The 11277-nt window shown below is 42.8% G+C and overlaps 2 protein-coding genes across 3 annotated transcripts; both read right to left on the bottom strand.

The window, feature by feature from the left end:
* Nucleotides 1–40: 40 nt before the first annotated feature.
* LOC130694648 (5' exonuclease Apollo-like) lies at nucleotides 41–2123 on the bottom strand. Its single transcript, XM_057517733.2, has 6 exons — nucleotides 1819–2123; nucleotides 1488–1761; nucleotides 1336–1427; nucleotides 1175–1272; nucleotides 1021–1105; nucleotides 41–937 (listed from the first exon to the last, which is right to left on the bottom strand). The coding sequence occupies exons 1-6, from the start codon at nucleotides 1897–1899 to the stop codon at nucleotides 104–106; spliced, it is 1464 nt and encodes a 487-aa protein (XP_057373716.1). The 5' UTR covers nucleotides 1900–2123; the 3' UTR covers nucleotides 41–103.
* A 259-nt stretch (nucleotides 2124–2382) lies between these two features.
* LOC130694624 (nucleoprotein TPR-like) lies at nucleotides 2383–10619 on the bottom strand. Of its 2 annotated transcripts, none has more exons than XM_057517691.1 (17): nucleotides 10502–10619; nucleotides 10267–10433; nucleotides 10041–10203; nucleotides 9764–9985; nucleotides 9538–9697; nucleotides 9342–9472; nucleotides 8943–9269; nucleotides 8753–8876; nucleotides 8172–8689; nucleotides 8054–8117; nucleotides 7655–7960; nucleotides 7486–7591; nucleotides 6653–7422; nucleotides 6099–6595; nucleotides 5831–6038; nucleotides 2919–5770; nucleotides 2383–2859 (listed from the first exon to the last, which is right to left on the bottom strand). In XM_057517691.1, exons 2-17 carry the CDS (start codon nucleotides 10421–10423, stop codon nucleotides 2544–2546), a joined length of 6921 nt encoding a protein of 2306 aa, XP_057373674.1. In that variant the 5' UTR covers nucleotides 10424–10433; nucleotides 10502–10619; the 3' UTR covers nucleotides 2383–2543. The 2 variants fall into 2 exon arrangements, with proteins under 2 accessions (XP_057373674.1, XP_057373676.1); XM_057517693.2 differs by having other exon boundaries at nucleotides 10528–10610.
* Between the last annotated feature and the right edge of the window lie 658 nt (nucleotides 10620–11277).

The raw sequence follows: 11277 nt of genomic DNA, 5'->3' as shown, positions 1-11277 counted from the left end.
GAAATAGCTTGCAGATAAGCACCCGTTTTTCACACAAAAATGTTTGTTAATAATTTATTAATTATTCCTTTGAGGGTTGGAAATGCACGGTATCAGGCTTGAATCAGATATGGGGATCTTTTTTAGAAGCATCAAATGAGCTTGTGATGCCTGTAACCGGCTCGTAAACCATGTTTAAGGCCATCAGTTTCTCGATAAATGCACTGGAGTAAATGTAGTCTTCATTATCATCTTCATGAAACTGGTCTAAATCTGAGAGTATAGAGGCAATTAGTTCATTTGCCTTCTCCATGACGTTCAGGTTTTCCGGTTCCGAAGCCAACGGCGGCTTTTCTATAGCGTTAAGTATAGAAAAACGCTCAAGAGGCACTTCTACATCCATATCTTCACTTAATGCCGTATTTTCCGTTTCCATAACTGCTATGGCATGCGGTGACTGAATTCGGCTGACTGCTGAGCAAAAGAAATCGGGAACTTGGCTTTTGAAAGACGGACCAGCGAAAATACTAATTTCCATTGAATCGGATGATACGTCGTCCGTCATTTCGGCTGCTTTCATTTTGCTCACATAGCTGTCGATGACAGAGGAACATCCTGATTTATTCCCATGAGTTGAAACGATACGCTCAACCACAGCTGGCTGAAGAAAATCAAGAAATTTTGCCAATTCTGATGCTGAACTATGATTACTGTAAGATACAGTAAAAATGAGTTCATCGTCTTTGAATTTTTCTGATTTGTAAAATAACCCTGACGCTGTCAACTTGATCGCAATTGTTGGCATGTCAGCATTCTTTTTCTTCAGATTAAACTGGGATATTTTATGCATCTTTTCAAACCAAAGTGCGGAATCTGCTTGCTCCGTTGTGAAATGATCGCAAGGCATTTTCAGTATACGATAGATGGAAAATATTGTTTCTGGAACATAGACCTTTTCCTTTATACCACACAAAAAAGAAATCGTTACTTGCTGATTTGCTAGCTTAACGAAAAGAAGTTCGGAAAAACCTCGTTTTATACCTTGCGCTCTAACGCGGCCCGTAACAAAACATCTTCCTTGCCGATGGTTTGGCATCCGAATATGATTCTATGGTATGGATGTTTTCTATTGCAGAATTATTAAAAACATTTTGAATAGCCGTGAGCTACAATTTTCTATAGGTGACGTACTTACCTCATTATCTGTAGCACCTCGGTCATGCAATTCTCCCTCGTAGGGAACTCATTTCCGATAAATTCAAACGTATTGTCTACGTATAACAGGTTTAGGCCCTGTCAAAAGAGCAAGAAGAATTCTTTACACTTGCTAATTGCTTTCTTTCTTTAGGTAGGTACTTTGCTTTCTGATAAATCTTTTAATACAGGATCTGACATCATTGCTTCACACCATCGAAAATCTCCTGTGTACAAAACACGGCCAAAACTCCCTGTATGTTTAAAGAAGTCAACATTAAAGACTACTTTGCCTTTTCTTGTATAGGGCTTACCTTCAAACAGGTACATCACAGATCCTTTGATATGGTTAGCATCTATGAGGGTAACAGAGATACATTTGCTTTCACCACTTGTACCATGTTCTGCTGGTAAAGGCAGCATGTGACTTACACCGATCTCTAGAGGTTCTATCAGTTCAGGTTTTACATTGAGCATTGATATAGCAAGGTCACGATTCACACTTGATGTATAAATAGTTTCCGTCCAAGTACTTGTTAAGCCTTGCGTATGATCGGTATGCAGATGTGTAAGGAAGTACAGGAACGTCTAATGAAAATATTTATGCACATATAATGGCATAAAGATATTAACTGATTTTCTAACCTTGAATTTACTATCACTTCGAGGCAATTTCCAGTAATCAATAGCTATTGGTAAACCAATAAGCAGTTTACCGTTCGTCATGGCTTGTAATACAAAAACAACTTATTTTACTTGATAGAACCTCTCGTTCGCGTCCTACGTCTCTATACGATCCAAGTTCACCAGTCTCAATGTTTGTCTAACAGTGTCTACTCAAAAGAATGAGGAACATGTTTTTTTAAGCAAGTATTAAATTTAACTGTTATAAAGGAAACTAGAAGAACGAGCAGTACGTTGATGATTTAGTTTGGTATTACCATAGCCTACTTGGGTTTGACTTCTTTCAAACAGAACGAGACTTTCTTCGCACATGTTACGAACCACGCGCAAGAAACAAATGAAGATTCGTAAATCAAACAGTTGATTTACTATTGCCACCAATTAGCAGTTACTCTAGTTTCTCATAATTTTTCCATGGATGGCAGAAATAATGATACCAAAGAAATTTATGAAATCTGCTGAAACTAGACAAGTGCACACGTCATTCATATCAGATTCTTTACAAATGTTGGAATGAGAAAAACGTTTTGTTTTTACGAACTGATAGGCTGTGTATTTAAAAATTCCTCTTAAAAGGTCGAGGGCATCATTTTAATCTTAAATGAGAAAACAAGAACAAAGACATAGCAAAACTCAGGCGCGTAATGGGACTCACAATTTCATAGAAAACAAGGCGACATTTAGATTTACATTCGCCTTGGGGCTCTCGATCGTGGCCGGCCACGTGTTGCTCCACGTCCTCGCATAACCGGTGGTACTGGAGAGGTCGTGGCTACAGCACTTAGCTCCGTGATTACCGCCGGTGCGCCAGGTGCTGGCGATGTCGATGCAGTGGGAACTCGTCGAAAAACACGTGCAGGATTAGGAGTGTACGCGGGTTGTGCTGGATTCGGTGTCCAGGTGATGGGAACAGGGCGATTAGTGTTTTGTGCAGCCGATAATCGTGAATCTTCCCGATTCACTCCTCGTCCGCGTGGGAAACCGGCCATTGACGCTCGCCGACTACATGAAAGAGAATGTTACACTCAACTATACAAAGAGTATAATACAGTACAACTTACGTCAGAACTCCCCGAGCACTAGGGGAAGACGTAGAAGATGTCGGTGAGGCTTGTGTCGTCATCGGTTGGCTAGACCCTTCAGCTGATTGAATGTTCGAAACTTCCGAAGCTTCGGACAACGAATCATCTTCTGTTGTAGTCGAAGGCACTGGATCCTGTCCCACCTGGCTGGTTGATTGTTCATTGTCCGCGGTGTCTTGATCGTCTTCCCCGAGAAGGTCAATTTCAGCGGCAGCGTCTCCTTCCAAATCAGGACCTCCCTCGAAATCTCCTTGTTCTTCGGTATTGCCTGCAGGAACGACTGACGCTTCTTCTCCTTGATTAACAGCTGGCAATTCATCATGCGGAGATACTTGAAGCGGAGTAGATGGTACACTACGACCCGAATTCTCTTCAAGTTGAGACAAGTCCATCCGTGTATCTTCCATACCTTGCGATTCCAAATGGGATGGAGCATTGCTGTGACTAGTTCCGGCCGACAATTCGGGAACAGTTCCAAATACGAAACGCGTATTGACTTGAGGTGAACTCACAGCTTCTGCAAAACCATCGTTTGTTCGTGGTCGCAGGAGAACGGGGGTGCTGGGAACGATGCCATCGTCACCTACATCTTCAAAGGCTAAAGTATTTCTACCGAATGATGGTAGACGGTCTTCTCTGGGCGGTGGACGAATGGTGGCTTGTGACACATCAGAAGAAGCAGCTTCATTGGTATTAACAGGTACAAAAGCTTCCGATTCGACATCTTCCGCTGGGACTTGTTGAACAACAGCTTCCTCAACAGGTTCCTGGACAGTAACCGAAACTGTTTCCTCTTCAGTAATCGTCAATACAGCTTCTGACTCTTGTTCAGGTTGAGTTGGTTCTTCGACATCTTCCCGCTGCTCTTCAACAACGATTTCGTCACATTCTTCTTCTTGATCCTCTTCTTCGGGATCGACAGTTTCAACCATTTCTTCTTCCTCGCTCTCAATGAGACCTTCTTCGACCTCTTCCTCTTCCACTTCATGATCCTCTTGCGGCTGTTCTTCATACTCGATCACCAACTCCATCTCGCCGGTGCGTGTGGCATAGTCTTCTGCAGATTCTTCGGCTGGCTCTTCTTGTAAATCAATGACTTCAACTTCTTCTTCCGTCTGCTCAGATAACCGGGTCCGCTTGACACTAGTGTCCTCATTGGAAGGCGATTCTTCTGTAGTACGCGCCCTTTTTTTCGACCGATCCTCACCACTCGAAGATGGACCTTCGTCACCACCATGAATGAAACTCGGTCCGGCAACTGGTTCTTCTTGGTTCACAGGGGGAGTCGTTGGGACCACGGGATTTGGGGGTGCGATAGCGATCGGCGGTGGCGCCATAGGAGATACCGCAACTGAGGTGGGTGGCACTGCCATCGTGCGGGTAGTCATTGCCATTGGACGAATGCTTGCAGTTGGTGTAGTACGGTGCACCTGATTCGGTCCTGATGCTACTTGTCCAGGACTGGAACTAACCGGAGGACGCTGAGGGGTTACAGCAGTTCCCGATGCCATGGGCTTGATGTTTGCAGTGGGTGGATTTTCAGACACTGTTTTTTCAGTGGTAGGTGGTTTATTTGGCACTTGTTGTGTCGTCTGTTGAACTTGTTGTTTTTGTTGCCTTTGCTGAAATAAAACTAGCTGCTTCTGGTAAGCCTCAATATGGCGCTGCAAAACAGGAATGCGTTGCTTCAAAGCCTCCAACTCGGTCTCAAGTGCTTGTTTACTTGCGAGCAGCTCACTGTTCTCTCTTTCTAACCGACTAAGGCGGCCTTCTAATTGGGATCGCAGAGCGGCAGAACGAACATTGAGTTCTTCGCTACTCTGTTCGAGACTTTCAATTTTGGCACGCGCTTCTTCTAGCTGCGCAACAAGGGTTTCTTTCTCTTTTATAAGGGTTGGTAGTGAAGCCAATTTTTGTCGAGTAGTTTTGAGAACGTTCGTTGCCTTTTCATCCTTTAGACGCATAGCTTCATTATCTTGTTTAATTTTCTCTAGCTCAGCTGCCATTTGCGCTATCTGTTCTTCCAGTTCCTGAATTTTCGTAGCCTGTCCAGCAGCTGCGGCTGTTGCGGCCTCTGTTGTTGCAGCACTTGTAGCTTCGTCTTGGGCGGGCGCAGATTCCGCAGATGCTGACGCTTCTTTATCTGAAACTAATTTATCGTGGGTGACTTTAAGCTCTTCATACTGCGTTTTGTATTTGCGAGCAATACGGCGCAATTGATTGGCTTGATCAGCCGCTTTCGCCGTTTCTTCATCACGTTTGGCAAGAGCCGTGGTCATTTCAGACTGAGCTTTCTGTGATTCTTCCTTGGCCAAACGAGCTTCTTCTTGTAATTTTTGTTGTGCCGTGACCAACTGAGTATTCACTCGCTGGGTTTCTGTCAATTGGTTAGCTGTTTTTGTCTGGGCCTCCTTCATTTGTTCGACCTGTTTTTGGATTTGTTCCAATTGCTTCTGAACAAGCTCTTTGTCAGACTGCAGCTTTTTGATCTCGTCGGCTGTAGCTCGGCCAGCTCGTTCTTGCAACGCGTTGGTTCTAGTCCGCCATGCCACTACTTGCTTACGCAGAGTGGCATTCTCGGCAGACAGCTCCTCCAGTCGGCTGGCGGAGTCGTGGTTGTTAGAACGCAAAGGTTCCAATTCTGCCTCTAGAGCACTGACTTTAACCGTCAGTTCTTCAACCCGACTAACAAGGCCACCTCGTTCATCTCTCAACAACCGGTTGCTGTCTGTAAGTGCGTTTAGTGTTTCCAATCTGCGAAGCATTTCAGTATGTTTCTCCGACGTCAACGCAGACGTGGCAGAACGTTCTCTCTCTTGCTGTAAGTTGGTCTGCGAGAAAGAAGTGACAATAAACACCTAACCTTTCAGCGGAAAGAAACAGTTATATACCTGGGCTTCATTCAGATTGCGTTCAGCTTGTTCCAGTTGCGTCTTCAGACGTTGCGTTTCGGCTTCTTGCACTTCAGATCTCGAAATGGCAATCTCCTTTTCGCGTCGTAGGAAGCGAACGAGCTCCAGCAATTGATCAGTAGAACGAACATCTTCTTCGCTGGTGGATGTATTAAGCGAGGTGTTTCCGTCCTCACCACTCTGCGTCCTGTAGGCAAAATAATCAATGAATCTTAAACGGAAATATGGATAAACTACTGCCACATACTTCACAGCTATTTCCTGGCAACGTGTTGCTGCTGCCATGCGTGAACTTAATGTGACAATTTGTTGTTGCATTACATCAACTTGTTTGTCTAAATCTGAGCAGCGTCGAGCCTTCTCACTAGCTTCCTTCTCCAACATTTCTTTTTGAGCTTGCCAACTAGAGCGTCCAGTTGCAAGTTCAGCCTCAAGTCGCGCTGAAGTTTGTTGGAGGAGTGCTAATTGAGAGCGGCTTTGTTCTACTCGTTCACGGACGGCATTTAGCTGTTCCACATCAGCGGCATGCTGCATCAGTTCCCTTTCGTATTTTTCTTGCGCATCTTTGGCATGTTTCACTTGATCCAACGATTCTTGACGGGCTTTTGCTTCCGACTCCTCAGCCAACCTTACCTGGTCAGTCAATGAGGCCACATTGGCTTCGAGTTGTGTAATTCGATTCGAAACCTCTTCCGACTGGTGAGCCGTAGCGCGGCCCAACTGTGCCGCTCCCTCTTCTAGAGCCTGGGAATTTTAAATGATTACTCAACGGAATATACAAATGAAATGAAAATCAAATACCTTAAGTTTATCCTGAGTTTCTTGAAGATTGCGCGCTAGTTCGGAACGTTCTTCATTTAATTTTGCCAAAAGTTGCTCAGTTTCCTGCTTGAATGCAAGGCTGGCAACGTTGCTTTTAGTAAGCTGTTCTTCCATGCTATCGGCAATTGAGCGATATTGTTCAGATTGCTGACGAACCAGCTCTAACTGCTCCTGGTACTTGCTCGTTTCCATACGGGCTTCTGCGAGCTGGGCTCGTAGATCTCCAACAAGATCACTATCAGTCGCGACATCCCCGGATGTTGGCGTAGTTGAAAGCAAGCGCGTCACCTGTCCTTTTCTTGTGGGAGATGTTAATCCTGTTCGCGATTCTGCTGCCGCTAACCGCTCTCTAGCTACAACTAACTGTGCTTCAGCGTTAGCGGCTTTCCCTTCGGCAGCTTTCAAAAGGGCTTGATCGGCCAATATTTTATCTTCAAAGGATTTAACTGTCTCTCGATAACGTTGCTCCTCAAGATCGAGTTTCTTCCGGAGTAATTCGATTTGTTGTTCCAAAGATGTGACGGTATTCTGTAAACGCATATGGGTCTCGCTTTCACCACGTTCTAAATTTAATTTGATCGATTCCAAGTTGGCATGCAGAAGGCTTTGGCTACGTCGCTCACTTAACAACGCGTTTCTTTCTACTAGAAGTCGTTGTTCAGCATCTTTGAGCAGTTGCTTCTCTTCTTGAAGCATTGAAATGGTTACTTCGGCACGAGCCAATTGCTGTTGGGCATTCATAGCTTCATCTAATAAAGGAAAAAAACATTAGGAAATCAAGATTAACACATGAGCTATTGTAATAAAGTTACCTCGTAAAATAGCAATGCTTTGTTCGTGTTTGGCAACTGTGCATGCGTATATCTTGTTCTTGTCTTCTAAGGCGTTAAGTTGTTTCTTACATGAATCGAGATTCCCCTTGATAAATATATATAGGTCAAACGATTGTTGGTGGTTAAATTTTAAGATTTCGAAAATTACCTGCAATAATTTTTCCTTTGCATCTGCGTATTCTTTGTGTGTGCTCAGTCGAACATTCTGAGCTCTTAATTCAGTTAACTGATCTTGAAGGGTCTGGATTTGACTCTCTAAAGCTGTTTCCCTCTCCTTCTTTTCCTTGATGACGTTCTGAAGTTTCATTTCTTGTTCTTCTAAACGCTGTTTAGTCTCATTAAGCTGTGTTTCGGTGTCCCCTGATCGAGTACTCTCTTGTCTAACAGGAGCCGGAGTAGATGCGACCACATTGCGGAACTTGGACGGTGACCGAGAATCTCCCAATCCGGCTTCCTATAAGCAAAACAAATTAAAAACTCATCTTAATAACACATCTTCATACACATTTTATTTTATTTGAATATCATGTTATTTATCTATAATCACCTGTAGTAGTGTGCTGTACATATCACGCTGCTGGATGACGCTTTCCATCAGTTCCTCATGGCGCCTGATAAAACATTTAATGAAAAATTTACTAGGATACATTAATCAACCTAAATACCTTCGGGTATCTCGTAGGTGTTCAACCTCCGACAAAGCATTTTCTAAAGCCTGCTGGATTTTGGCTGTTTTGATATCGATTTCGCCTTGTTCCGCTGCATCCTGTTTCTCGGTTACTTCACGAAGGGCTGTTAGCAACATCTGATTTTTCTGCTGAAGCTCTTCGACGTCGCGGAACGTTACTAAATGACGGCTAATTACTGAGGCAGCTGATCCTTCGCTGGACGACACCTGGTCGTCATCAACGGGTTCTTCGCGTAATCTGTTGCCTCGAAGCTCTTCAACTTCACGAATAAGCAAACAAACTTGTTTGCTCAAATCTGCAACTTGTTTTTCGAACCGCTGTGAATTGCGTTGTGCTTGTCCCAGCACACGACGCGCTTCAAGTGCATTTTCTTTCTCCGTTTCAGCTTCCTGAACGGCTAAATCAAGTTGTCTCGTTAAATTTGCAACCATTTCAATTGATTTTTCGTGGTCTTCTCGCTGACGAGCTATAGTAGGCGCACGGTCTTCTAATTCCTAAAGAAAAACGATAGTTTACTTGGAATTACATTATATTATTTTCTACTTTTAATTCCATACCTGAAGAATTTGGTCAATATAGCTATTCAATTTCTTATTTTCTTCTTCTTTGAATAGCATTTGTTCGGAAACAGACACATACTGGCTGTATATTTGGGTTAAGGTCATTCCTGACTTCAGCAATCTAAGGATTTGTAATATCATGTTTAATTAATTGGATGGCGAAAATAAATAGCAAATTCTGTCCTACCGTGAGGCTGCAGCAGCTGAAGGCGACATGGCTTCAATGTTTTCTGCAGTCATCAAACGCGATTTGCTGGGGTCAAGCAAGTTATTGGCACGCTCAAGTTCTTTTTTCAGTTCCATGTTTGATTCAGAGCTTTTCTCCAACTGATCCTTTAATTGGTCGATTTGTGCTTTAGAATCCGTTTCCAGTTTCCCAAATCGGACAGAAGCATCCCGAAGAAGCCTTTGCAACTCCTCCGTTGCTTTGGTAAGCTCGTCAGCTTTGGCTTGGGCGTCTTCACTCGACGCCTTATACAGCTCGCAAAGCCTCATCTGTGACCTAAGCTCATTTCTACGGATTTAAAAATAACAGGTCGTGAACATATATATGCGTATTGTTTTTTTCATGTAAAAATTGTCACACCTGTGATTTTCAGACATCTTCATTTCTGTTTCACCAAGTTCCTTAACCTTATCATTCAATTCTTTAATGTGCTTTTCATGGCCCTCAATCGTAGCTGTTAGCTCGCCGATGGATTTGTGCGCGATGCGCAACTAGGGGCAAATTTTACAGGATAGGTTAATTATTTTTACTTAATGTTGTAAACGTGTTTTACTACCTCTTCAATTTTCTCGGACACATCAGCTTGCAGTTCCAACACTTTTGAGGTTTTCTCACGCCTGATCATCATAACCTCTTTAGTTCGGGATTCAAGTTCATCTTGTAATAATCTTTGTTGTCGAACAATAAGTTCCCGTTCTTGGTTTAGCCTTTTCTCTCTAAAATATTCATGTAAAAATTTCACTTTACCTTTATCTTAGTTATAACCATAACATAAAACATACTTGTACTCTAAGGCAAGCTGTTGGCTATTGAGTTCTTCTGTTTTAATAAGAGCTTCTGATTTTTCTTTGTTGGCGTGAACAAGTTGGTCAGTCAAGGACTTTAGTTCCCCTGTAAGCCTATCCAAGTCGTCATTTCTTCTTGAAAGTAGAGAATTAAGATTTTCTTTTTCTTCTAAAAGTGATTCCTTCTCTTTGCTCCATTCTTGATGAGAAGCTTCAAGTCTAAAACAGATTTTGAATTAAATCATGACAAGAGTTACTCAGCAAGAATACATACAAAGCCAATTTTGCGCTGACAAGTCTGAGTTGTTCTTGTGAGGACGTAAGATCAGCATCCACCTTAGCTTTAGCATCTGTCAATTCTTGTATATGTTTTTCTTCCTTTTTTCCCTGATCTTGCAGTTGCTGAAGTTGTGAATCCAACTCAAAACACTGTTGTTCTGTTACAATAAACAACTCGTATGAAATTTCAATTTTATTTACTAGTGTAAATCAATATTTACCAGACTGGGTTTGAAGCTTGGCTAACTTAATATTCAACTGGTTGAAATCATTTTCGTGCTTTTTTAACACCTCTTCTAACTTGAACTTTATCGTGTCATTCAGATTTTTAAATTCATCGTCCGATAAAACTACTGACAAGAGGCTAACGGTCGCCATTGGATAGGACCTTTAGATATTTTCACAATGAAAATTTATCAGGTGAGTTTCAGCATATTCTGTAAAATTTGTATTTACCTCGCCGGGGAGAATGTTAAGATTACCAGAAATAGTGGACAGGATGTCTGAGCTTGGCGAGAGCGTGAGTAAAATTTGTAGACTAAAGTTTTTCGTCGTAAGTCCTCAAATGTGGGCATCAAAAATCCAAGAACGTTGCCAGATTTTTATCTTTACGAACGGTATCGCCGGCTAGAGTGAATCAGTGGGATGGGGTTTTGGAACGCTAGAATGTGGATGGAAACGTGACTAAATATCTTTAAAAAAAAAAGTAGCAGTACAACAAAGATTCGAACCCGTGAAATCAGAATGGCAGCCGCGAACTATGCCACAGTGCCATATGTCGACCACTTATAACATACATAAGCTACGTATTGTAAATGGTGACACCCATAGCAAAATTTGATTTGAATGTGCGGTCCTGGCACAGTGGTTATCACCCACGCTTTGTAATCTGTAGTCCCCGCCAATTTCCGCCAAGCCCACCCTTCCCTCCACGCTCTCCCCCCACCACCCTCCCCTCCCATATGTCATTCAAGACTCGCAAGATTCTTCAATTCATCGGATTACGCAAGATCACTTCGGACATCATCGAGGAAGAAGACGAAGAGAGAAGATGAAGAGAGAAGAGCCATGCCTACTATAAAGAGGCTTAAATGGCAGAAGAAAAAAAACACACACACACACACCACAAACACGTATACAGACGTTTCACATCGATCTGTAGTACCGTTCACTACACGTTAAAGATCGAAACAAAAACTGAGGTAGAGAAGAGGTGATCGTTGAACGTAGGT

Source organism: Daphnia carinata, chromosome 4 (assembly GCF_022539665.2).
Source record: "Daphnia carinata strain CSIRO-1 chromosome 4, CSIRO_AGI_Dcar_HiC_V3, whole genome shotgun sequence".
Taxonomy (NCBI): Eukaryota; Metazoa; Arthropoda; class Branchiopoda; order Diplostraca; family Daphniidae; genus Daphnia; species Daphnia carinata.
The sequence above is the reverse complement of the archived record's forward strand: the minus strand, read 5'-3'. Positions and strand labels throughout refer to the sequence as shown.